The 26,206-nt window shown below is 37.3% G+C and overlaps 1 protein-coding gene across 5 annotated transcripts in view; it reads left to right on the top strand.

Moving 5' to 3' along the window:
- The window catches only part of LOC120086565 (sister chromatid cohesion protein PDS5 homolog A), a 49,696-nt gene that overhangs the window by 897 nt on the left and 22,593 nt on the right, over positions 1–26,206 (top strand). For 2 of the 5 annotated variants that reach the window (XM_039043281.1, XM_039043280.1), the window contains exons 2-13: positions 138–362; positions 489–670; positions 8,513–8,633; positions 20,491–20,712; positions 21,021–21,237; positions 21,326–21,471; positions 21,544–21,701; positions 21,773–21,922; positions 22,001–22,049; positions 22,914–23,102; positions 24,357–24,536; positions 25,619–25,758. In XM_039043281.1, the coding sequence (XP_038899209.1) occupies positions 138–362; positions 489–670; positions 8,513–8,633; positions 20,491–20,712; positions 21,021–21,237; positions 21,326–21,471; positions 21,544–21,701; positions 21,773–21,922; positions 22,001–22,049; positions 22,914–23,102; positions 24,357–24,536; positions 25,619–25,758 (1,979 nt within the window). Of the gene's footprint in view, positions 1–137; positions 363–488; positions 671–1,271; positions 1,382–4,444; positions 5,136–8,512; positions 8,634–20,490; positions 20,713–21,020; positions 21,238–21,325; positions 21,472–21,543; positions 21,702–21,772; positions 21,923–22,000; positions 22,050–22,913; positions 23,103–24,356; positions 24,537–25,618; positions 25,759–26,206 lie in introns of those variants that run through there. The other 3 variants (XM_039043283.1, XM_039043284.1, XM_039043282.1) reach the window with 3 other exon arrangements.

Below are 26,206 nucleotides of genomic sequence, written 5' to 3'. Positions count from 1 at the left end.
TTCATTAGATTGAAAACAATTCACTAGTTCCTTTGTTATCTCATAAATAAAACTCCCAGTCTTATTTTGTTTGTGCCAATTCATGAATCATCATGTCCTCTAGTTTAATCTTTATCATTTCAAATTTTCCACTGCAGCAAGTTGTAGATGCGTTTGCATCTTTGGAACAGTCGCACGTCTCTAGAGTGAATTCAGAACCAGCCAAGAAATTGGAGGGTTGTACAAAGCCTCTAAGGAATTCAATAATTAATGGCCTTTTACGGAATAGAGATAAAGATGTACGACTTCTATTGGCTATATGTATTACTGAAATTTTTCGGGTCATGGCACCAGAACCACCTTTTGAAGACAAATATTTAAGGGTAACAATTCATTAATTTTGATGAAATGCATGCTCGAGTCTTCATGTTGCTAATTCGTTTTTCTGTTTACAAACCAATTTATCCATCTTTTTATTTACTTTTTAATTTTGATTATAATTTTTATAGGATGTTTTTACACTTCTTTTGAGCTCTTTTTCGGAACTAGCGGATACGACGAGTCCACTTTTCTCTTGGAGGGTCAAAATACTAGAGACAGTGGCACGATGTAAATGTTATGTGATAATGCTTGACATTGGATGCGACGACTTGGTGTTGGAGATGTTTAATACATTTTTCTCTTCTTTGAGGTCAGAACCCTTTATCTTGCACTTCTCTAGTATTGGTACTTGCACATTTTTTCCTAGCATGTTTAATAAATTTTATTGATTTCCTGTTATGCCAATTTGTTTTTTCAAGTTACTCTTTTTTATTTATTCCTCCAACTATTTGACAACTCAAGGCCTTAAATTTTCCAAATATCGTCGAAAAATACTTTCAACTTTGATAGGTCAATTTTGTTGTGTTCAAGAGTACAACTTGTATTGTATACTAGGATATTTGTAGTTTATCATTGATATAGCCTAAGTAGCCTCAAGGAGTAATCCTCCAAAAAAGTGGGGGTAAAAAGGGAATTAACCTAGAATATTACCTAATTACCTAATTAACCCCTATTCTTCTTACATCATTCTACCCCTCCAAGAAGAAAACTCGTCATTGAGTCTTAAAAAGAAAAAAATTAAGAAAAAAACTCGTTCTTTGGGTTCGGTGTGTGGTGGGGGAAGGGAGAAAGACTTATTTTTGGGAAGATCACTGGGTGGGGGAGAGACCTCTCTGTAGGTTATTTCCTCGGTTATATCACTTGTCCTCCTTTAAAAGTCGTTTTGTGATGGATTTTATTGTGTGGACAGGGAGCTCTTGTACGTTTTCCTTCGGGTTTCGTCGTGCTCTTTCCAATAGGGAAACGACAAATGTGGTAGCCCTCCTCTTTTTTCTTCAGAGTTACCCTTTTCGTCTTGGAGGTGAGATGTGAGAGTTTGGAGCCCTAATTCTTTGGACGTGTTCTCGTGTAAGTCTTTCTTCTAGTGTTTGGTTAACCCTTCTCCTATGGGTGAGTCTGTTTTTTTTGTTGTTATGGAGGATTAAGGTTCCTAGAAAGGTGAGATTCTTCACTTGGGAGGTTCTTCACGGCCGTATTAATACTGTCTCTTATACACATCTAGATGTGTATAAGAGACAGACGTATGACATGATGTGCGTTCGTCACAGAGGTGTTAGAGATATGATCAAGGAGTTCCTCCTCAATTCACCATTTAGGGAGCGAGGCCATTTTCTTTGGCATGCTAGTGTTTCTGCTATTATGTGGGTGCTTTGGGGTGAGAGGAATAGTATGGTGTTTAGGGGGATTGAGAGGGATGCTAGATAAATTTGGTCTTTGGTGCGTTTTCATGTTTCTCATTGGACCTTGATTTCTAAGTCTTTTTGTAATTTTCCTCTTGATTTGATTTTGTATAGTTGGAGTCCCTTCTTGTAGAGGGTTTCTCCCCTTTTTGTGGATTTTTTTTGTACGGTTGTGTATTATTTCATTTTTTCTCAATGAAAGTTGTTGCTCTCATCAAAAAAAGAAAAAAGAAAAAAAGAAAAAAATTATGAAGCAAACAAGGAATGGAATAAACTTGTTCAACGGAGTATGACCAAACCAACCTCCTACATTTTGAACAAAAATATTATGATTAAAGGGATAAATTCGAGATAAAAAATCCAATATTTCCACCAAAAGATAAACTTCTCCATTGGCCGTAAACCCAAAAAAGATGTTTCCTTCAAGCTTATTCAAAACTTTACTCAAAGGACAAATCACTAAAAAACCACCTTCCAAAGAGAATCGTTCAAGAATCACGTCTTCTTTATAATTTGCTTCAAGTTCTTCGACACTTTGGCGATCAATTTCCATCGCAATCAATGTTTCGTTGTTCTTGCTCGATTCTTGCTCGGTGTTCGATACCTCTTTTCCATCTTCTTCATTGGATTTTTCTTCTTCACTTGAGACAATTTCCAAATTAGCATTTTCAAATTCTTCTTTTCCTTCTTTTTCTTCTACTTCGTTCGCATGATTTTTGTCCCAATCACCTCCGTTAACTACATAGGTCTCAACAAGTTTTTTTCCCAATTTTATCTTCAAGATTTTCTAGTTGAAAAGTTTCTGTTATAATTCTATAATTAGGATTTTCCATTCTTGTAAATATTTTATGATATTTTCCTTTCTATGCTTTGTACACTTGTATATATTCATATCATCGGTGAATGAATAAAGCATTCTGATTCTCTCTCAAACCTAAGAGTTTAACATGGTATCAGAGCTCTCTAAATAAACTTAGGGTTTTTGTGAACCTTGGGATTTGAGAATTTATAACCCATTTGTGATACGTTTAGGGTTTTGTGGAGAGGTGAGTTTACTCACAGTCGCCGTCTTTGGTTTGTTCGCCGTCACCACAGTCATCAGCCGTCGCCGCGGGAAAAAAAAAAGGCTGTTTTTTTCGACACCGCCCATTCCAAAGAGAAGCCCAACCGTCGATCTACAAAAACCCCTGAAGTCCGGTTGCATTATGACCAGTGCGTGAGGCTCACGGCGCCGCCTGTTCCAGCCTGCTGTCCGTCCCACACGCCCGGCGCGTGTACCACCTGTTTTTCGTCCGTCTTCAGTGAGGTTTTTCTCAGTGTTGTGCTCTTCTTGGTGGTGTGTTTGTTGATGATATATAGATATACTCATTGCTTGTGTAGACATCTCTATCGGATAAATTAGGGTTTGATTCTTTTGCTGTCTGTTGTCTAACTTTTTTGAGGTAATGGCTGATAAGAAACCAACAAATGTTGAGAATTGTTCCTATGGTGTCAAAAGTATCTGAACACAAGTTGAATGGATCCAAACTACTATTCAATGGAGATCAAATCAAGGAGGTGTTGTTTGCTATATTGTCATAAACCTGGGCTATACGAAAACGTGAAATGCAGAAGATTGCTGAATAAGGGTCAGAGGATGCCATTACCCTCTGCACATGTCGCCTCTACATCCTGAATAATCTTGACAAGTCAATTTATGATTTCTGCAGGGGAGTTTGCTAATTTCAGCAGTATCAAGAGTCATGAGGGCATCATCTTCTACTCCCATTACGACCATATCGTAGCAGACAGGTAACATTTTCTTAAATGACTTCTTTCCCTCCACGTCAAAATGGCGCATCATTGACTCTGGCGCTACACTACCATAGTCATCGAGTAAACCCCAGTTTATTCTCTACCTTTGTACATCTACCCTCTTCACCTAATGTCACTATAGCCTGATGGATACTACACTATCTCCTTTTTAGGATCAGCGAATGTCCATCATCAACTCGAATCAAAAATTTCCTTTGTCATTAGTTTTTAAAATTTTACCAACAATTTCTCCGTTTACATTTGAATTCGGTCAGTAAACTCACTCGATGATCTTCAATTGGCTGTGTCTCTTTTTTTCCTGGTTATTGCTTATTTCAAAGGAACTTAAACGAACTGAAACAGGACTATTGTAGGGCGGGAAGATTGAGGATCATTTACAATCTTGAACCACAGAACAGGGCCTAACGGCCATATAGATGCTTCTAGCAGTCGTTCCCCTTTGAAGAGATTGGTCGTTTGGGTCGTCTCGTTCTATCTACTTGCTGTGATAAGAAGTCTTCCGTCCACAAACTTCACATTTGTGTCTTACTTTCGCATTGTGGAGTCCATGTCAATTCTGCTAAATTTCATCGTACTTGAGTTCGTATCCTTGAGTCAATATAAACGAGCTAGTGCTTCCTTTATTGAATTAATCCATTATTGCCTTGTTTGGGCGCCTATGTCCTATTGAGCCAAAGGGGGTTTAGTATTTTGTTACATTTTCGATGACTATTCCTCGTCGTTACATGTTATATTTTATTGAAAAGTCGTTTTTGAAGTTATACTTTCTCATTTTCGTAACTTCATGCCGAATTCAACTCAGTTTAGTGGTAATTCTTAAAAATCCTAACGAGTGATAATGCTAAGGAATACTTTCTCTCATACACTCAAGTCTTATTTAGATGCCTATGACATTCTTCATCAATCTTCTTGTGTTGATACTCCATCTCAAAATGGGGTTGCAGAACGAAAGAATCATCATCTCCTTGAGACAACCAGAGCTTTGATGTTTCAGATGCATGTTCCAAAATCCTTTTGGGCTGATGCTGTTTCCACAGCTTGTTTCTTAATAAATCGCATGCTCTCTTCCATTCTTAAGGGTGAGATACCTTTTCGTACTTTATGCCCCAAGTAACATTTGTTTCCCATTCAACCCAGAATATTTGGTTGTACCTGCTTTGTTCGGGATGTTCGGCCTCAACATACCAAGCTGGATCTAAAGTCCTTAAAATGTATTTTCCTTGGTTATTCCCCTGTTCAAAAGGGGTATCGGTGTTATTGCCCTAGTCTTAATAAATATTTAGTCTCTCCTGATATCACGTTTTTTTGAACATATCTCATTTTTTTCATCACCGTCTTTCTCTTCGAATAAGAGTCAGGGGGAGCATAAGGAATTAGAGGATGATTTCCTTGTCTACACAGTTATTTCTCCTTCCGATCCTCTTCCTGATTTATCTCTTCCTCCCATCGTTAAGGTCTATACTCGACGACAACCTCTTCCAGTTCCATGTCCTGTACTAGAGTCTTCTTCGTCATTGGATCCAGAAACGGGTGATGATCTTCCTATTGCTCTTCGTAAAGGTAAACATACTTATGCTCATCCTATTTCCTCTTTTGTTTCATATAACCATTTGTCACCTTCCATATGTTCATTCATTGCATCCTTAGAGTCTGTATCCATCCCAAAAACTGTTCATGAGGCTTTGTCTCATCCTGGTTAGTGTGTGCAATGGTGGAGGAGATGACTGCCTTAGATGATAATTATACTTGGGATTTAGTTTCTCTCCCTGCAGGAAAGAAGGCTATCGGTTGCAAATGGGTGTTTGCAGTTAAAGTCAATCCTGATAGTTCTGTTGCTCGGTTAAAAGCGCGCCTCGTAGCGAAAGGCTACGCACAAACTTATGGCGTTGACTATGCTGATACTTTTTCTCCTGTAGCAAAAATGGCATCTGTGAGGTTGTTTATTTCATTAGCTTCAATCAATCATTGGCCTTTACATCAGCTTGATATTAAAAATGCATTTCTTCATGGTGATCTTCAAGAAGAGGTATATATGGGGCAACCACCAGGGTTTGTTGCTCAAGAGGAGAATGGAACGGTGTGTCGCCTTCGTAAATCCTTGTATGGATTAAAGCAGAGCCCACGAGCTTGGTTTGGTAAATTTAGTCAGGCGATTGAAAGCTTTGGAATGCGGAAGAGTAAGTCAGATCATTCGGTCTTTTTTAAGAGATCTGAGGGTGGTGTCATCTTGTTAGTTGTATATGTGGATGATATTGTGATTACTGGTGATGATGCTTCAGGTATCCAATCTCTAAAGACCTTTCTTCATAGTCAATTCCATACAAAATATTTGGGCATGTTGAAATACTTCTTAGGAATTGAGGTAATAAGAAGCAAGAAAGGAATTCTATTATCACAGAGAAAATATGTACTTGACTTGTTGATTGAAACAGGAAAGCTAGGGGCTAAGCCATGTAGTACCCCAATGATGCCCAACTTACAGCTCACAAAAGATGGAGAACTGCTAAAAGATCTTGAAAGATATAGGAGGTTAGTGGGAAAACTTAATTACCTTACAGTGACTCGACCCGACATAGCCTATTAAGTAAGTATTGTGAGTCAGTACATGTCAGGTCCTACAGTTGATCATTGGGCTGCATTGGAACAAATTCTTTGTTATTTGAAAGCTGTTCCCGGGCATGGTTTATTATATAAGGATTATGGTCATACTAATATTGAATGTTTCTCAGATGTCGATTGGGTAGGATCTAAAGAAGACAGAAGATCAACCTCAAGGTATTGTGTTTTTGTTGGTTGTAATTTGATTTCTTGGAAGAGTAAGAAGCAAAATGTGGTGTCACGATCAAGTGCAGAATCAGAATATAGAGCAATGGCACAATCTGTGTGTGAATTGATTTGGATATATGAACTTCTTGTTGAGTTGGGATTTGAAATCACCACACCGACAAAGTTGTGGTGTGATAATCAAGCAACACTTCATATTGTGTCTAATCCAGTATTTCATGAAAGGATTAAACATATTGAAGTTTATTGCCATTTTGTACGTGAGAAAATTCAACAAGGGTCGGTATCTACAGGATATGTGAAGACTGGAGAACAATTAGGAGATATCTTCACGAAAGCATTGGATGGAAGACGTATAGATTATCTATGTAACAAGTTGGCCATGATTAACATATATGTTCCAACTTGAGGGGGAGTGTTATAATTCTATAATTAGGATTTTCCATTCTTTACATATTTTGTGATATTTTCCTTTTGTAATATTTTCCTTTCTATGCTTTATACACTTGTATATATTCATATATTTGGTGAATGAATAAAGCATTCTGATTCTTTCTCAAACCTAAGAGTTTAACAGTTTCCAACCATGATTCCTTTGTTTTTTTCTTCTATATATGAAATCAATTCGTTCTTGAACTCTTGCAAATGAATTGATAAATGATCAATACATTGAGTCATTTTTCCCAATGAATGTTGGATTTCTTTTGTTGTTTTCTTTATTTCCTCCAATGCTACGGGATCAAAGTAGTTATTTTGTTGGATTCTTGTATATGTTTCAATCTCCTAGTGGGTATAGAACTCATCCATTGATTTTCTCGAATCAGCCTTTCTTGACCGTGTTTCATAAAAGAGTAATTTCGAGTCTTGAATGCTCGTCTTGGACTGTAAACATCTATTCTTAATGATCATTAATGATTCTTTAATTCAACTAACTCCCAATCTTTACATCGATTTCTTGAAAAATGGGTTTGATTGGATTGTTAGGCCCTTTTTCGGTATTGTTGCCTTCTTATTCCATCCTAGACTACCTTAGAAACATCAATCAAATTTTCAACGTGGATAATGATAGGTTCTTTGAGAAAATCAAGCATGGGCAGAATTGTATGTTGGAATTCTTCCTTTGAATCACTCGAGTCAGAATTCCAACATTGTTTTTGGAAGTAAATTTGATTTTCTTACCCATACCAACTGCTGTACTTTTTCTTAGACATATTTTGTGATTGACAACAGTCTATTCTTACGAAATCTTTAAAAATCTTTGTATTCTTTTTTCTTTATTGGAATTTCAAGGGTTCCCCCTAATTAGACGTGGGTTGTTCAGCAATGAACACAACTCATGAAGCTATCGATGTTACCAAGAGTTTCCTAGTCTTCCATGGGTGGCAGTCAACGTTGGCCCAGATGGTTGTTCTGATACCAAATTGATATAGCCTAAATAGCCTCAAGGAGTAATCCTCCAAGAATTAAGATTGTGAATCTTTTATTAGAATGATGATGTGTTTGATACAAGAGGGGAAAATTCCTATCTATAGAGCTTTATTACAAGTTGGGGTAAAAAGATAATTAACCTAGAATATTACTATTCTTCTTACATCAATTACTGTAAGAATTTAATTTATTCTGTGGCTGTGCCTTTTAAAGGATTTTTTTCACAGAAGAATTTAGAAAGGTTCGTGGTTAGTTTTTTGTTGCTTGTTGTTTCCTTTTGTATATTGTGCTTTTTCATTTCATTATCTTAATGAAGAGTCTGTTTCCTTTTTTTAAAAAAAGGTTCGTTTTACATTTTGTTATTAAACTAAGCAAATTTCCTTCGAGGTAGTGGATAAATTTCCCTTGTGTTGGGGATTATTGAATAAGTTTCCCTTTCCAGCCCTCAACTAAAATGTCTATAACATGGCAGTTTGCTCTCTCGTTTTTTCTATTACATGCAAGCTTGAAATAGAAGAAAAAGTATTAATTGTAGAAAATATGTATTTTAGGATCATATAAGTTATTAGTATGTTTAATGTAATAATTTCTGTTGGATCTCAAACTCCAACTTATGTATGCCTCGGTTAATACATGCTGCTCTATATTTTATTTGTTTGGCTGCATTCACTGTAACAACCCTTTTGAATTGTTCCATATTAACAATAGCTCTTTTTTCTTTATAGAGACTATCACGAGCCTAGTTTGGTTGACAACATTTTGTCCATAATGACCCATATTCTAAGCGAGGATGCCTCTCCACCACTTGTAGATGTTGTTTTGCATAATCTTGTAAAGGAGGAAAAGGTAACGATTATAGATTGATGTCTTTTCCTCCCTACCCTTTGGATTGATTAGAAACATACGGAGAATTTTACCTACGAGACAAAATTTAGTCATTGTTATTATGACCCTCTTGTACTTGCATAGTTTAGTTTTAGTAATTAGTTGTTTTGGTGAGAGAAGGAAATTTTGATTGATAAAAATCTAATGTTTACAAGGGAACCTGGGCGTTTTATATTTGGGTTAGGTTTAAGGATAAGGATAATGAAATAACTTTGTGAGGTAAACAATCCTTAATCTAAGTTTTATTATTTTTTTTGAAGAGGAAACAACTCTTTTTATTAATGTATAAAAAGAAAGTATAAGAGATGTGTACTTGAAACAAAACAATACATAACTAAGGATCAAGAGGCGCACCCGGACATCTCAACTAGGTTGACACCCCCTTAGCGCCCTCATCATATCCAAACCAACTAACTCAAATAACAAAGATAAGAGGAACTCTTACAAAGCAACAAATGAGATACTGAAAACAGCCCTCAAAGAACATAATACAAAGTAAATCAAAAGCAAAATCAAAATCCTAAGTTGCTAGACCACACTAGGCGGGAAAAAGAGTCCACTAGCTTTATGCTTCTGTCAGTCCAAATGGATGAAAGCTTGCCAATTTAAACAAATATCTTGTAGAGAGTATGCTGCAAATACTTTAGATAGAGAGCACCATTGTGAAGTGTTAAGTTTGGCAGCCTCAAACCGAGCAAACCAAGGAGTTTCCTTATCTTGGAATACTCTTTGATTTCTTTCAAACCAAAGTTCAACGAGCAGAGCTTTAATTGCATTAATCCACAATAGATTTGAAGATTTCTTGAGGAAAGGCCCAATAAGGATCTGTTGCACATTACTCCTAAAAACGTTGTTGAAGACCCAACAAATGGTGAAGCTTTTAAAAAGAGTTCTCCAACAGTTTCTAGCATAAACACAGTAAAAAAAAAAGTGTTGGAGATCCTCCCCTTCTGATTTACATAAAGCACATTGATTGGGAGAAAGAAAATGGGAGGGCAGTTTTTGTTGTAAGACTGAAGAGCAATTTAGGGCTCCAAAAAGCATGATCCAAACTGTAATGTTTACTCTCCGAGGGCTATTGGGCTTCCATAAAGCTTTCTGAAGGCAAATGTCAAGAGGTGAAGCCAAAGAAAGGTGTTTAATTAGTGATTTTACTGTGAAGGAACCACAGGCTTCTAGGGACCATGTACAAGAATCTTGGAGTTCAAAAGTTCCTTCTTGGACACCAAGGAAAGCAGATTCTGGAATTCTGAAATTTCTTCTTCCTTTAAATGTCTTCTGAAATATAATGACCATGAAGAAGTTTGAGTATCCCAATGATTCGAGACAGATCCATTCTGATTGGTGGCAATTCCGAACTAGGATGGAAAACTGTTTTTAAGGGGAGTAGTGTCAATCCAACGGTCATGCCAAAAAGCTATTCTGCTGCCATTTCCTAGCTTAAAGGCTGCCAATACTTCTACTTTCAACCCAAGGACTACGAAGGCTGCACGATGTCTTTCCAGAAGTGTGCCAATCAAAGATACTTCTTCCATGGATACTCTTAACAACTTGTCTCCAAAGAGAGGTATTTTCTTGCATAAAACGCCATCCCCATTTAGCTAAAAGTGCCAAGTTTCTTACCTTCAACCCTCCTAGTGCCAGCCCTCCATCTTCTTGCTTTTTAGAGACAATCTCCCATTTTACCAAGTGATTTAGGTTTCCCACCTTTATGGCCCTCCCAAAAGAAGTTTCTTATAATTCTCTCTATAGTAGAGATCACCTTTTCTGGCATAAAAAAGGAAGACATATAGTAGATTGGTAGATAGAGAGAACTTAATTGCATAGAGTTGCCTTACCTCCTCTTGATGGGTTATTTCTTCTCCATTTATCCAGTTTATTCTGAAATTTATCGATAATCGGCTGCCAAAACTCCATTTTTTTTGGGTAACCACCCAAGGGAAGGCCAAGGTATAAAAAAGGAAGGTGCAATGTTTTACAACCTAGCCTTGAGGCTACTGTTCGCAGCTTATCTTCTTCTATATTGACTCCACAAATGGCAGACTTTTTCCAATTTATTTTCTGACCAGAGCACCACTTGAATAATGCAAGAGTTTTTCGAAGATTATCTAGCATTCCATCATCGTATCTACAAAATAACAAAGGACTTTGGCTATTATCTTATAAACAATGGTGGATAGGCCGATGGGTCTGAAATCTTTTACCAAAACTGCCTCCTTTTGGATTAAGCAAATGAAGTTTTCCTTAATACATGAGTTAAGCTTACCATTGTGATAAAAGTCCTCAAAGACATTCGTAAGACTGTCCTTTTACAAATTCCAGAATTTAAGGATGAATTCTATAGTAAAACCATCCGGACTTTGGCTATTTGTTCTTCCCCAATGCTTTGATTGCATTTTTAATCTCTAATGAGCTAAATTTTGATACCAGCTGATTATTGTGTTCGGCTGAAACTCTTGGCCAATCTAGATTCAAAGGGATTGAGCGAGAACCCATACATTTTGAGTATAGTTTGGAATAGTATTCCAATATAATTGCTTCTATTTCTCTGAAGGATTTAGTTGGAGCTCCTTGTTCATTGATTAGTTCAGCAATGAGGCTTTTTCTCTTTTTGGCTGCAAGGAAGCGGTGGAAGAAATTGGTATTCTCATCTCCCAAATGTAACCACTTCAGCTTGCTCTTTTGCATGGGATCTCTTTCCTCTGTTTGATAAAGAGACATTAGATCAACCTTCAAAGAAATTCTTAAATCTTCTTCTACTGAAAAATCCTAATAACTTTCAGCTTGCGTATCTCTTCTTTTTATTTCTTTCAATAGTGAGTCTTCTTTAATTTTCTGGTTTTTTTCGTGTTCTACTAACCATTTTTTTAAGGACTGCTTCACACTTCTTAGTCTAGCAGAAAAAATAAAGCCAGCCTACCCTTGCTGACCCCTACCATCAATGATCTTTCAATCACCCGACAACACTCCTTGTTGTTTAGCCAACTGTTACAGAATCTAAATGAAGAAGGTCCACATTCAAAAGCACCAGCTTCAAATAATAGAGGAAAGTGGTCTGAAATGATTCGAACTTGCCTTGACACTCTTGAGTCTTCAAAGATCTCATCCCAATTGTGAGAAATAAAGAATCTGTCAATGAGAGATCTTGATACCACTTCTCCTTCTCTTGACCAAGAAAATCTTCCATTGGACATAGGGATTTCAAGTAAATTTGAATCCCTGATGAAGTTATTAAAGTGTTTGATTTCTCTTGTTGCTCTCCCCATTGGAAATCTCTCTTGTCTTCGACGGATGCAATTAAAATCCCCTCTAAGGCACCATGGATCATCACAAAGCTCAACTAAGGAAGACAATTCAAACCAGAGGCTTTCTCTTTTTGTATAGTTATTTGGGCCGTACACATTTGTTGTCCAACATCTTTTTTTATAGTTTGTTTGACATTTTAAAGTCAAAGAGAATTTTGCTTTAGTAATTTCTAAAACTGAAATCTTACCTTCATCCCACATAGACAAAATGCTTCTTGCCCTATCCGAAGCCTCCACATAAGCCCATCCCACATCCTTAGAGCTCCAAATGCTTTTTATAAAGGTAAGATCAAAGTAGTCTCTCTTTGTTTCTTGAAGTAGCACGAGGTCAGGATTTATTCTTTTCAAGAATCTTTTAATTGCCAACCTTTTTGTTCTATCTCCAAGCCCTCTAATGTTCCACAAAATGATCTTCATTTGAGCTTCGTATTTCAGTGATTTCTGAAGGGGCAATTGATGCGATCTTCTGCTTAACCCAGGGTAATGTCACAAGTCTTCCAAAAAAGAGTTGAGTTCCTGAGGTATGTTTGACTTGTTGAGAGGAATTGAGAACAAAACTTCTTTCCTTTCTATCCCCTGTTCTTCCTCATCTTGAAATAGGAGCTTTAGTGCTGAGTCAACACCAACTACTTCTTCCAGCTATCTTGTGATCATCTTCCTAAATATCATTTTCAAGCTCTTCACTACTTACACTTGCAATTGACACTTCGTCGAAGTCATGTGAGAGTCTTCTTGGAGTGTGAGATTCATGACTTGGAGATCCTTGCACGGGAGAAAAATTTGGGTCTGAAGCTTTGAATAATGAACGATTATAGGAATGGCATTTAGAAATATGATTGACAGACCTTTCTGTAATGCTATTTGGGAGTTGAAGCCTAATACAACAGTCTTCAAGTAGGTCCGAGTTTGTGATAAAGGACCACGATATGATATGAGATCTTCGTCTTCGTGCAAAATGTTTGGGGAAAGGCTAGAAGAGATGTGTACACCTCTTACTGAATGATGGAGTTCCGGTCTCTTTAGGTTCCAAAGGCTTCTGAACAGGCGTGGATGAATTTGGGTTGTTAGGGAAAGAATGAACTCTTAAAGACTCTTCGACTACTGCATCAAATTTATTAATTAAAGTGATTTCAACTTGCGAAAAATGTGGATCCCAATCGATTTGTGCTGAAGTGGATTCTTTTTCTTTAACCTTTTCAACTACCAACGAGGGGGAAGCATTGAGCACTGGTCCATCTAATTTTTTTCTCTTTCATCATTAAATGAGACTCTTCGCATTCCATAGAGAAGGTCGCGCCAGCCAATTGTGGAGGATTTGACTCCTGTCGCATTTGAAGGGGGACCTTTCACCTTCCACTGAGTAGTTCGCGCTTTCCTTTGGTGAGGAATGCTTCGTTTTCAGTAGCATTTGTGGAGGCAACCTTTCGCATTCCTCTGAGGATTTCATGCTAACCCATTGATGCTTGAAGCGACCTTTCACATTCCTCTGATGATTTCATGCTAACCATTGATGCTTGATGCTTCAGCTTCATTTGTGCTTGTTGGGAGTTTTTTTCAGAAATGCATATGGATTTCTTGAATGTTCCAGCTTGGACTCAGTGGATATAAGGAAAGACCATTCTGGTGCTAGCTCATCTATTGCAACATCTTTATCTTTCATGACTTGATTTAGACGAACTAAATCTATTGGATTGGAAAAATGGTTAAAATGGTTAACTAAATCTAAATTTTATTATTAGAACATAAAAGTTAAAAAAAACAGTTAGACAATTACACTACATAAAAACTCTTCGAGTTCATAGTCAACCCTCATTACGAGAAGGGTAATAGGTTACTATCAGAAATGTTGACTTAAGCAGACAAGTCCAATATCTAGGTCTTACTCTCCTCACGATTTTGCAAAGCCCAAATGACACTGCACATTTTTCTACATCCCATGAATCTGAGGCCAATGAAATCTATTGAAATAGACAAGGGAAGAAAGGGAAAACGCACAGTTTACATGGAAAACCCTAGGACAGGGAGAAAAAACCACGATATAGGGGTTCTTATTAATTTTTCACATCTTTACAGGGTACAACAGAGCCAAATAAATAACTAAGGCACACATTAAAAGTAGCAGAGAATAAAAAATGACTAAAACGCCCTTAGGGCAAAATACACTACTTTCAACACTCCCTCTCAAGTTGGGGCGTAAATATCAATGAGACCCAACTTGCTAACACAGACGTCAAAGCTTTGCCTTAGTTACTCTTTAGTGAGAATGTCAGCTACCTGTTGACTTGAAGGAACGTAGGGAACACAAATATTGCCATTATCCAGCTTTTCCTTAATGAAGTGTCTGTCTATCTCCACATGCTTAGTCCTATCGTGTTGCATCGAGTTGTTAGCTATACTTAAAGCTAACTTGTTATCACAATAGAGTTTCATCGGAGCATCACAATCTTGGTGAAAATCAGACAAGACTTTCTTTAACCATATCTCCTCGCATATGCCTAGACTCATAGCCCTGTATTTCGCTTCAACACTGTTTTTTCAACAATGCCTTGTTTCTTACTCCGCCAAGTAACTAGATTACCCCACACAAAGGCTGTCTCTTATACACATCTAGATGTGTATAAGAGACAGGTATTCCGCATCGACATTACTTCTAGTAACAACGCCTTGTTTCTTACTCACCAAGTAACTAGATTACCCCACACAAAGGTACAGTATCCTGACGTTGACTTTCTGTCTGTAACGGATCTTGCCCAATCTGAGTCAGTGTATGCCTCAATGCATCTCCCATCATGTTTCTTGAACATCAGGCCCTTTCCTGAAGTGAACTTTAAATACCTCAGTATTCGAGTGACCACCTCCATATGTTCCTCACAAAGAGCCTGCATAAACTGATTAACCACACTAACGACATAGGAAATATCAGGTCTAGTATGAGACAAGTAAATTAATTTTCCCACTAGACACTGATATCTCTCTTTATTAGCAGGAACTTTGTCGACAGAATCTCCCAACTTAGCATTGACTTCAACAGGTGTATCAATAGGTTTACATCCAGTCATACTGGTTTCCTTTAACAGATCCAGAGTATATTTTCATTGTGACACAGATATTCCCTCTTTCAACCTCACCACTTCCATTCCAAGGAAATATCTCAAGCTTCCTAGGTCTTTAATCTCGAACTCATCTGCTATTTTCTGCTTTAGTCTGACGATCTCAACCTTATCATCCCCCGATAGAATGATGTCATTAACATACACAATTAAAGCTGCCACCTTCCCAGATGCTGACCTTTTTGTAAATATGATCAAAATGCCCCTGAATGAACCCTTGGGAGTTAACGAAGGTGGTGAACCTATCAAACCACGCCCTTGGAGACTGCTTTAATCCACATAGGGATTTTTTAAGTTTATAGACCCGATGATCTTTTTATGCTCAGAAAATTTGTTTATTCTTTTCATGTAGTAGTATTAACTAGGGAAAAATGTGAACTTCTTGGCCGACCTTCGAATTTATGAGTTCATCCGAAGCAGATGACCTTGTTGGTGCAGGAAATTTGACATTTCGGTTATTTGGCAAGGCTCAACGTGATCAACAGGATCTTGGTGAGCTAGAATTGCAAATGAAAACTTGTCTATGCCCACGTTGAGAGAGCGTGGATGGGTTGGCATCTCGTATTTATATTGTTTTGGGAAATAATAATTTGTATATTTTAAGAATAATCAATCAATACAAAACTCCAGATCACAATACTGTTTCTGTAGACCTGATGATCAAACTGAGCTTCGAATCCAAGAGGAGGGCTCATATAAACCTCTTATTCTAACTCACCATTTTGAATGCGTTCTTTACATCAAGTTGATGGAGAGGCCAGTCTATGTTAACTGCCACTGAGAGGAGCACACGAATTGTATTCAGTTTTGCTACTGGAGAGAAGGTTTCCGAGTAATCAACCCCATAAGTCTGAGTAAACCTCTTAGCAACCAGTCTGGCCTTGTATCTATCTAGAGTTCCACCGACTTTGTATTTAACCGTGAACACCCATTTGCATCCAACGGTTTTATGATCTCTAGGGAGAGCTACACGGTCCCATGTTTTATTAGTTTCCAGGGCTCTCATTTCTTCCATAATGACAGCCTTCCACTCAGGAATTTCCATAGCCATATGCACATTAGTTGGTATTACTACAGTGTCTAAGTTAGTAGTGTGAAGGTCTTAAACCCAGACGACAAGTTACTATACGAAAAGAAGCTATGCATGGAATACTTGGTACACGACCTAGTCCTTTTTCGTAAAGCAATGGGAATATCAAGAGAAGCATCATACTCCCTGGTTTTTCTTGGTTTCTCACTAGATTGGTAATCACCTTTGCTTAGTTGTGCCCTGATGACTCACCACTACCTGCGGTCTCGCCTTTGTCTGAACCAATCTCATCCTTTTCAGTTATATCGCCTTCAACACAACCATTATCATCTAAACAGTATCAGGAATAAACGTACCTTGAGTTGGTGCCGGTTCTGATTCATGGCTAGTACTCGGTGATACAACAGGAGATGCTATTTCCTTTATAAAATTCTTCCTATAGTATGTCTTCCAAGGTACCTGTCTCGTAGGGAGGACCGTATCATCTGTGGGAAAGACCGGGTTATTGGTGGGAAGGATAGGACCATTTGTTGGGTTAGTGTTATTTGTGGGAAGGATCGGGTCTTTTGTGGGAAGAGAAGGATCAGGATTAGGGAGAATATCCAAAGGAATAGAATATATGGATGTGTTAGGCTCTTTACTATCACTGCTCTCCCCCTGAAGAGGACTAACGGGAAAGAAGGGTTTATCCTCAAGGAACGTCGCATCCATAGAGATAAAATATTTTCTCGAGGATGGGTGATAGCATTTATAGCCCTGCTGGTGAAGAGGGTACCCAAAAAGACGCACTTCTGAGCATGAGGAGAAAATTTAGTTTGTTGGGGACCATGACTATGGACAAAGATAGTACATCCAAACACTCGAAGAGGAACTTCTGGAATGAGATGCGTGGAAGTATAAGACTCCTTGAAACATTCAAGTGGTGTTTGGAATTTAAGAACACGGGAGGGCATCCGATTGATGAGGTAGACTGCAGTAATAACAACATTCTCCCATAAATACGAAGGGAGCATAAGTGACCGGGCAACTTCAATGAGGTGACAGTTTTTCTGTTCCGCCACCCCATTCTGTTGGGGAGTATAGACACATGAATTTTGATGGACAATGTCCTTCGAAGTTAAGAACTCACGAAGAGTGTTATTGACAAATTCCTGCCCATTGTCACTTCAAAGAATGACAATCTTGGTATTAAACCATGTCTCAATCGTAGAATAGAACTGTTGGAACACATATGTTACTTCTGACTTGTCTGTGAGAAGAAATAACCACGTAAGGCGTGTGTGGTTGTCAATAAATGTTACAAACCATCACTTGCCGGTCAAAGTAGTAATATTTGAAGAACCCTGGACATCACAATGAATCAAATGGAAAGGTTGGGAAGGTTTGTAAGGCTGAGAAGGATCGGTGTTGTTTCGCACGTATACATACGTCACAAGATAAAGCAGAAACATCCATACTATGAAATAAGTGGGGAAATAAATATTTCATATACTGAAAATTCGGATGACCGGGACGGAAATGCCATATAAATTGTAAATGAAAATCATAAACTAGTACTAGAACAACTCCTAGAGACAACATCGCCAGAAAGGAAATAGAGTTCCCTTATGTCGGGTAGTGCCAATCGTCATCTCTGAGCTCAAGTCTTGAAACAAAACAGTATCTTGTGAGAAAATAACTCTGCAGTTTAAATCCCTAGTTATTTTATCGATAGACAGTAAGTTGTAGGAAATTTTCAAGACGTGCAACACATTTTGTAAGACCAACCCTTGAAGGGAGATAGATGGCCTTTCCCTGCAATGGAGGCAAAGGATCCATCTGCAATCCGAATTCTCTCATTACCAGCAAGCGAAGAGTAAAAGAGAAATCGGTCAGATGAACCAGTTAAGTGATTTGTTGCTCCAGAGTCCAATATCCAAGATTCTTTCTCCTCAATAAGGAAACTAAATGATTGAGAGCTACCTTATTGGGCAATAGTACCGATTCCAACGGTACTTGGATCAGCTTAGTTAGCCACTTGAGACTGCGATGCAACATCAGTGGAGTCACTTACAAGAGCTCGACTAGATTTTGTCTTGTCATTCCGCAGGCGACATTTGCCGTTCGATGGTTTACCATGTAGCTTCCGACATTGATCCTTCGTGTGCCACGACTTTTTGCAATGTTTGCAGATCGGAGGGGTTTTACTGTTCTGCTTATCACTATCAGACCTGGCCGACTTTGCACCGAAGGCAGCAGAGTCATAGAATTGGGACTAGAATTGTTCATGGCACTCGATCGATCTTCCTCCAACCGGACTTCCGAGCAGACTTCCATAAGGGAAGGGACTGGTCTATGTCCCAGTATTCTGCTATGGACTGCATCAAATTTGGTGTTTAGAGCAGCAAGAAAATCGTAGACACGATCGATCTCCTCCAGTTTTGTATGCTGTACTCCATCACACGGACAATCCCAGACGATTTCTCGACTTAAGTCAATTTCCTGCCATATTAAGGACAACTTGTTAAAATAGGATGTAACGTCCATGGTCCCTTGTTTGCACTTGTGGACTTGTTTTCGCAAGTTGTATAACTGTGACGCATTCTATCGCTTAGAGTATAATTTATGAACGACATCCCAAATGTCCCGAACGATTGTAGCATATAGGAGAGGTTTACCTATCTGCGATTCCATACTGTTAATCAACACTAAGTGAAGCAAGGAGTCTTCTCCTTTCCAAACATGCTCTTGAGGATCACCCGGCCTTGGTCTCGGTATCTCACCAGTTAGATACCCAAATTTGTGACGCCCTTCAAGGGCCATCTTAATTGATTGAGACCAAGAAAAATAGTTCTGGCCATTCAGTTTTTCTCTTGTAATACACCCTGCAGAGTTTCCCACAAACCCAGACAAAATATTCGTTGTGGGTAAAGCAGGAAAAGCATTTACCGGATTTTCTGTGTACATCGGAAGATGTGAAGATAATTCTGGGTTCACCGAGTTCGATTGGAGGTTTGTGGATGTCCTGAGGGCTGCAATTTGTTGTTGGAGGCTATTAAATTGCTTCTGAACCACTACTGGGGAAAGACCCACTGAATTGGCAGCCTCAAGGTTGGCCAGAGTAGGCTGCACTTGGCTGGTTGTCGCCGAACCATTTGGTCGATGCCCACTGTGGAATGACGATGATTCCCCCAACTCAGCAACGCACCATCGGACGTCACCCATGTTTGTTCGATCAAGATGGCCGGAGTTCGGCAGATTAGGGCGAGGAATTGGCTGCCCAGTGGCCGTTTTGAGCAGATCTGGTGTCATGGAGGTCGATCGTGCAACGGCAAAGGCGGGCCAGGGAGCGGACGACTGTGGTTGGTGCGGATGGCTAAGACGATCGGCTGTGGAGTCGGCGCAGACGTATTCGGCTGGTATGGCGGATGCGAAAAAGAACTGACCAGATTGACGCTCTGGAACGGCGGCTGCTGTTGTGACGGCGCCGTTTGACCAAAATGCGCCGGTGATTGGAAGATGCGTCGGCTGCTGCGTCGTCTGCCCTAGAAAAAAATGGAAGAGCTGTCCTGAGATAACAGTCAACCGCCGCCTGTACAGCAGAGACGTGGATGTCCTTGGCAGCGGCTCCACTCGTTCCAGCGACTGAATCGCTAACTCCATCTGTCGATATAGGCTGAGAGCTTTGCAGTGGGTTTTCACCAATGACGGCTAGGGTTTCCTCAACCTGCTCTGATACCATATTGAAATAGACAAAGGAAGAAAGGGAAAACACACAGTTTACGTGGAAGACCCTAGACCAGAGAGAAAAAACCATGATATAGGAGTTCTTATTAATTTTTCACATCTTTACGGGGTACGATAAAGCCAAATAAATAACTAAGGCACACACTAAAATAGCAGAGTATAACAAACGACTAAAATGTCCTTAGGGCCAAATACACTACTTTAAACAAAATCTAATGGTTCTTCCTCTCTTGAGAATTCTTGTAAATGACCGTTCCTCTCTTTATGGGTCTTAGTTAATAGCCATCTGACAATGACTTCCAGGTGCTTGTCATTAGATCTACAGCTAATAATTTCCATTAATAAGCAGTCTCCCTCCTTTTGCAAGTCATCAAGAAATTATATTTATTCTTTGTTTTATGAATTTTTGTCCCTATTATAGGTGCTTGTTTTTAGATCTACATCTAATCTCCAGTGTGCTAATAATTTCCAATTTATAAGCAAACTCTTCTTTTGCAGGTCACTGCAGAACGACCTCATTTATTTTTCTAGGAAATTTGTGTTTCTATTTTATGCCTTGATTTAATTTGAAAACATAAAGATATTGCTTTCTAAACGTGTTCGTTACTTTGTGTTTTTCTGACAACTCTCCTTTTCACATTTTTCAGGGTGAACCTACGGCTGCTTCTCGCCTTGCAGGTTCCATCATTGGAACTTGTGCTGAGACCCTTGAACCATTAATTTGTGGATTCTTAACATCATGTATTTCAGAGAGAGATGTTGTGGGGAGTGAACTCAAAGAATTTTACCATGAAATAATTTTTAGAATTTTCCAATGTGTCCCTCAAATGCTTCTTCCTGTGATTCCAAACTTGACTTTGGAGCTTTTGGTATGTCATTTTATTTCTTAATTTGGTTGGTTCACTTTATTAAATTGACCGTGGCATTTGCCTATTTGTTATGCTCATTTTTTTTAAACTAGTAAATGGTCTCTATAATGTAACGAAGTTAACAAAAGGCTGAAGAAGACCAAATGAACGACCTTAAAAATCTCCAATTGGTCTATTATGAGACGAAGAGTAATTATAAAATTCTTTTGATTTTTCCTGGCCACTTCCCATTTTACCCCTTCTAGACTACGTTTGTATATTTGGAGGTTTCACAGTTTGTTTCCTGATTATATCTCTATCCTTTGTAGACGGATCAGGTTGATGTTAGAATAAAAGCAGTTAAAATCATTGGTAGACTTTTATCTCTACCTGGACACTGTGTAGCACAGAAGTATCGAGGACTTTTTATGGAGTTCTTGAATAGGTTTTGTGACAAGTCTGCAGAAGTTAGAATTCATGCCATCCAATGTGCTAAATATTGTTATCTGGCAAATCCTGATTGTTCAGAATCTATGGAAGTTCTTGGTCAGTGACTAAGTAGTCATGATGCTATTAGATTCTTAATCCATTATGTGTAGTATATCTGATTAGTTGGTACACATGAACATATCAGCTGCAGTGGAAGAACGATTACTAGACTTGGATGATAGAGTGAGAACACAAGCGGTAATTGTTGTTTGCGATATTGCCCGATCAAATATCAAATTTGTTCCACCGACACTAATATCTCAAGCTGCTGAAAGACTACGAGATAAGAGGGTATGGTATTTTATTGTATGTGATTTCTGTGTGCACTGAGCAATCAAAACTCACCTAATATTTAATTTGTAGATATCAGTAAGGAAAAAAGCCCTTCAGAAATTGTTGGAAGCATATCGAGATTATTGTGATAAATGTTCTAAAGGCCAATCAAATATGAATGATGCATTTGAACAGATCCCATGTAAAGTCTTGATGCTTTGCTATGATAAAGATTGCAAGGAGTTCAGGTTGGCTCATCATCCCTTGAATTGAAACTATTACATTATCTTCAAATATAACAATTATTACCACATTTTAGGTCCCAGTGCATGGAACTTGTTCTTGTGGAAGATTTATTCCCAGCTGATCTCTCCATTGAGGAAAGAACTAAACACTGGATTCGTTTATTCTCTCTTTTCAATAACCATCATGAAAAGGCCCTCGGATATGTTTTGCTGCAAAAACAGAGGTATTTCACTAGCATGCTTTTCATGGTAAGATTAAATTACGACGTTTTAAATTTCTCTTTCATTTTTTGCTTTTGTAGGTTACAAAATCAAATGCGAACTTATTTGGGTCTACGAAAAAGGGACAAGGTATTTTGCCTAACTTCTCTTTCTAATTCTGTAGTTTGGTAAATTGTTTGCTGGAATATAGATTAATTTGTTCACGATATTGCGAGAATCTTAGTTAGGGAAATAGTAGGATTATTGTTATTATTATTAGTAAGGGGCATATTAGTAACTAGTCTAGTAAGTTTGTTTGAGTTTTTGGGTTACAAATAGAGACTATTAGGGGTTTGAGATATGTCAAGATTTTAGTAGAATTTCTGGTAGGGGAATTTGGGAGAGTGTAAGCCTCTCGAATGGCTATGATTATATTGCAACTTCTTTTGGTATTTCAATATACGTTTCTATATTTTAATGTGCTTTGTGTTCTTTGTTGTTCTTTGTATTCTATGTTCTTGAGTTTTCTTGTTAGGAGGTACCCTAACAAATATTGATCTCTTTGTGTAGTTGCAAGACACTTATATTTTATTTGTTTCGTACATAAAGACACTAGAACTTATTGAGTCTTCCAAATGCGTTTTAATTCATTGGAGCATGAAATTCTTGTGCAAAATGCATTTTAGAAGTCGACACATCATACTGGTGATTAATCTTGCAAAGTTGTAATTTGCTCCATTTTCATGAAAAAGGGGTAAAGAAAAACTCAACTCTCTATATTTTTCCCCAAGTGGTTCTGTGAGGCATGCCTTCTATTGTTAAGCATATAATCAAAGTCCTATGTACTTCTTGTTTCCTTTTAAGTTTTTGCCAAAGGTAAAATTCATAACATGGTTTATTATAACAATTGAATTATGATTTAGAAAAGCTTCTTAACAAGTCACTGATGCTTTCTAAACATACAATTTAATGGATTGCTTTTTCTTGTAACATTTTGTTGTTCTGTTGCAACAGGAGAACCGGTCAGAAGAAATAGAAAAGCAAATTGAAACTGCATTTATCAAAATGGCAGCTTGCTTTCCTGATCCTATGAAAGCAAAGGAGTCCTTTCATAAATTAAATCAAATTAAAGATAATAATATTTTTAATTCTTTGGAGCTTTTACTTGATCAGTTGACAATCGTTGAAGCTGAGGCCACTAGAGTGCGTAGTTTACCTTTTCTTTTTCTTATTTTTTGGCTGATACTTTGGTTGAATTATACGTTGTTTCAGTTTTTTTTCTGCTGCTCTTTATATTATTTGATTTTGAATCTTTACCATTCGTTATGCAAGATTAGAGGCAAGATGGATGGTTTTCTTGGTACTTATTAGATTTGAATGGAGGTTCGGAGATCTATGGAGTTGTTCTATAGTGGCCAAAGTCCATGAAAATTTGGATTGAGAAAAATTTGAGAAAAAAGTGGAATTCCCTTAAAATATTCTCTTTTTGTAAGTTTGTAAATATTTTTATAAATATATTTTATATTTTTAAAAATTATTTTCTTGAAGTCAGTGAAGGAATATAGAGGGAGGTAAAATGACCTTTCACATGTTTTTCATTACTAATTGCATTTCTCTTGAAATTCAATGTAGAAGAGAATCTAGCAACACGTTTCTTTTTTGAAAAAAGAAAGTTGTAACATCAAGTGTAAGTAGTGAAGGTATGGCAGTCCTTTCTGCAACAATCAAGGGAAGAGATATATCTAGAATAACTGGATCTAGTTACTAATTTTTTCTGAAATATTGAAGTTTTACGATGTTTGAAAAGTTTCAAAATATTTACAAGATACGAAAATTTTACAAAATATTAAATTTATATGAAACAGTTTCATTAAAATTCATGGGATAAATGTTGCATTTCTCAACTGTGTCAATGTGTGCCTTGTATGCTTAATCAGCTCATTATGAGTTACAGGTAGGCTGACTGGTTCTTATGTTTTCTTTGGCAAATGTTGCATTGCTACAAGTTTGCACAAAGTTATCTCAAACTCACTTTTCTGGGTTTACTGATTATGGGTAGGTTGAGTGGTTCTTTTGTTTTCTTTGGCAATGAGCATTAATGACCTTGATTCTGTTTTATTTACTGGTTCTGCTTGTTCATTGCGTAAACCCTTATGATCTCATTAGTTGTTTTCAAATCTCATATTCATTGAACTGAAAAAATCATATTTATCAGGAGAAGGGAAAAGAAAAAGTTTGGCTTCAATTGTTTCTTGTAATTCGAGTATTAATCTCTTTTCATTTCATCAATGAAAAGTGGTGTTTCCTTTTCAAAAGAAAATATAAATATATATGGGTATATATTTGACAGATGAGCCCTTGACTAGCTTACTCTCCTCTGTGGGATTTTTTCATAAATGCTTGATGTATGTCATTTTGCATGGACTGATAGGATTATTATCATTATTTTTTTGCCAGGACAAATTGTTGAGGATGATAGGAAGTAAACAGATTCATTTTGAGTTTTTGAAATCACTCTCCTTAAAGTGCTCGTATAATTTATTCAGCACAGAACATATACACTTTGCATTAGACTGCATTTTGAGTGACAGAATTGGAAACAAACATTTGGAGGGGCCTACTGGCAAGCTTCTACTGGTAAGTAGAATTGCAATATGTTGATTCTAGGCTGATGGGGCCTTATTTATATTACATTGTTTATTTAACATATTCATTTTCATTCCTTTTAAATGATAACTCCTAGTAATTTCAAAGCAATGTTATTATTTGGAGTAGGAATATCATGCATTTAATCATCCCTAAACATAAACACCTAGGTTGATAGGTTAGGGTGTATTAAATATTTTAATGTAATCTTAAGAATACAATTGCAATTAACTCTAGCATTCACAAATATTTGTAACTTCATGATGAAGTTGAAACACAATGGGTGGTTAGAAGATGTTAGGAACTTTGATTTCCTTTTTCTTGTGTTTGTGGATTTATCATTGATTAGATGCTATCAAAGTTTCTTCTTGGAAATTTTGTCTGAACGAACTGCAGAAGCTTGTATGAAAGAATAATTGATGACAAGGAGATTTTGGAGTAGGTTACTTTGCTTCTTGGTGGAGTTTTGTTTTGTTTAAATAAAATACGAAAAGATAGTTGGTCGGCTCAGTGCTTATAAATTTTTGGGTATAGGGTTTAGGGTTTACACTTATAAATTTTTGTTACTTAGCTTCTTCATATTGTAATCATATTTTTATTAGAGATAGTCATGCTAGGTGAGACAAAACAATTGACAAAACTGACCTAACCATGTTGATTCCGTCTTTTAAGGTGTAAAACTAAAAAATAGTTGGGTCCGTTCAGTGCGTATAAATTTTGTTGGTTTCATTCAGTTTTCCATACAGTGTAATTTTAGTTAATTATTTTTCGTATTATAATGTGAGTCTTTGGTGTTGGTTTGGACGAACAACTGACTTGAACTGATTGTTTTCATTTTCTAATGTGTGATAGTTGGAGAGCTTTGCATTCTCTCTAGAAAATTGGAATTGATAGGATATCTTGGTTCTTTCAATTTTAGGAGTTGTTTCTCACGAAGAAAGGTTCTCAAAATTTTCAAGGAATTCTTGTTATTATCTTCCCAAAATAAATAAATAATAAAAAAGAATAATTGCTTTTCAATAAACATATTAGAGTGGCGGACCTCAGAACTTAGCATGACCATTTGATCTCAGGCTATTATCAGCATTTTCCCCTCACTCATCAGAGCCTTGGAAGGCCGACTGCTGAGGTTGTTGGAAGAAAGGAATTCAATTGATAGTAAGCTGATCGACGTATTGTCAAAAGCAGGCCCTCCTTTATCGATTGAACTCAGGTAATCGCCATTAGCAGCTTCTGTATGTGTTCACTAACATCATCTTATTTTTCAAGATATAAACAAATGGAAACCCCCTCCGAAGGAAGTTGCAACAAATTTCTCCGACTGGATAGAAGTGTTCAATCTATACTAGCAAAAGGGGGTTACATTTCTGCACTAATATAAGATGTCTGCTTGAATTATGTTTATACTATAGAAATCTTCCTCTTGAATATTGTTTTTGAGAGATTTATTTGGTTGATAATTGATATAGGAAAATGTCTTATAACTCTTTCTAAGTTTGAATGGAATCAGATGTTTTTGTATTCCAGTGAATCGATCATAAGATACAAAGCCTTCTTATATTAGAGAAAAGGAAAAATATCCTAATAAGAATAAAATAAAATCCCTAGTGATTTCACAACTAATCAACATGTTTATAGCCAACACTTTTTTTTTTTTTTTT

The sequence above is a fragment of the Benincasa hispida genome, chromosome 9 (genome assembly GCF_009727055.1).
Source record: "Benincasa hispida cultivar B227 chromosome 9, ASM972705v1, whole genome shotgun sequence".
NCBI classification, from domain to species: Eukaryota; Viridiplantae; Streptophyta; class Magnoliopsida; order Cucurbitales; family Cucurbitaceae; genus Benincasa; species Benincasa hispida.
This window is presented reverse-complemented; position numbering and strand designations above follow the sequence as displayed.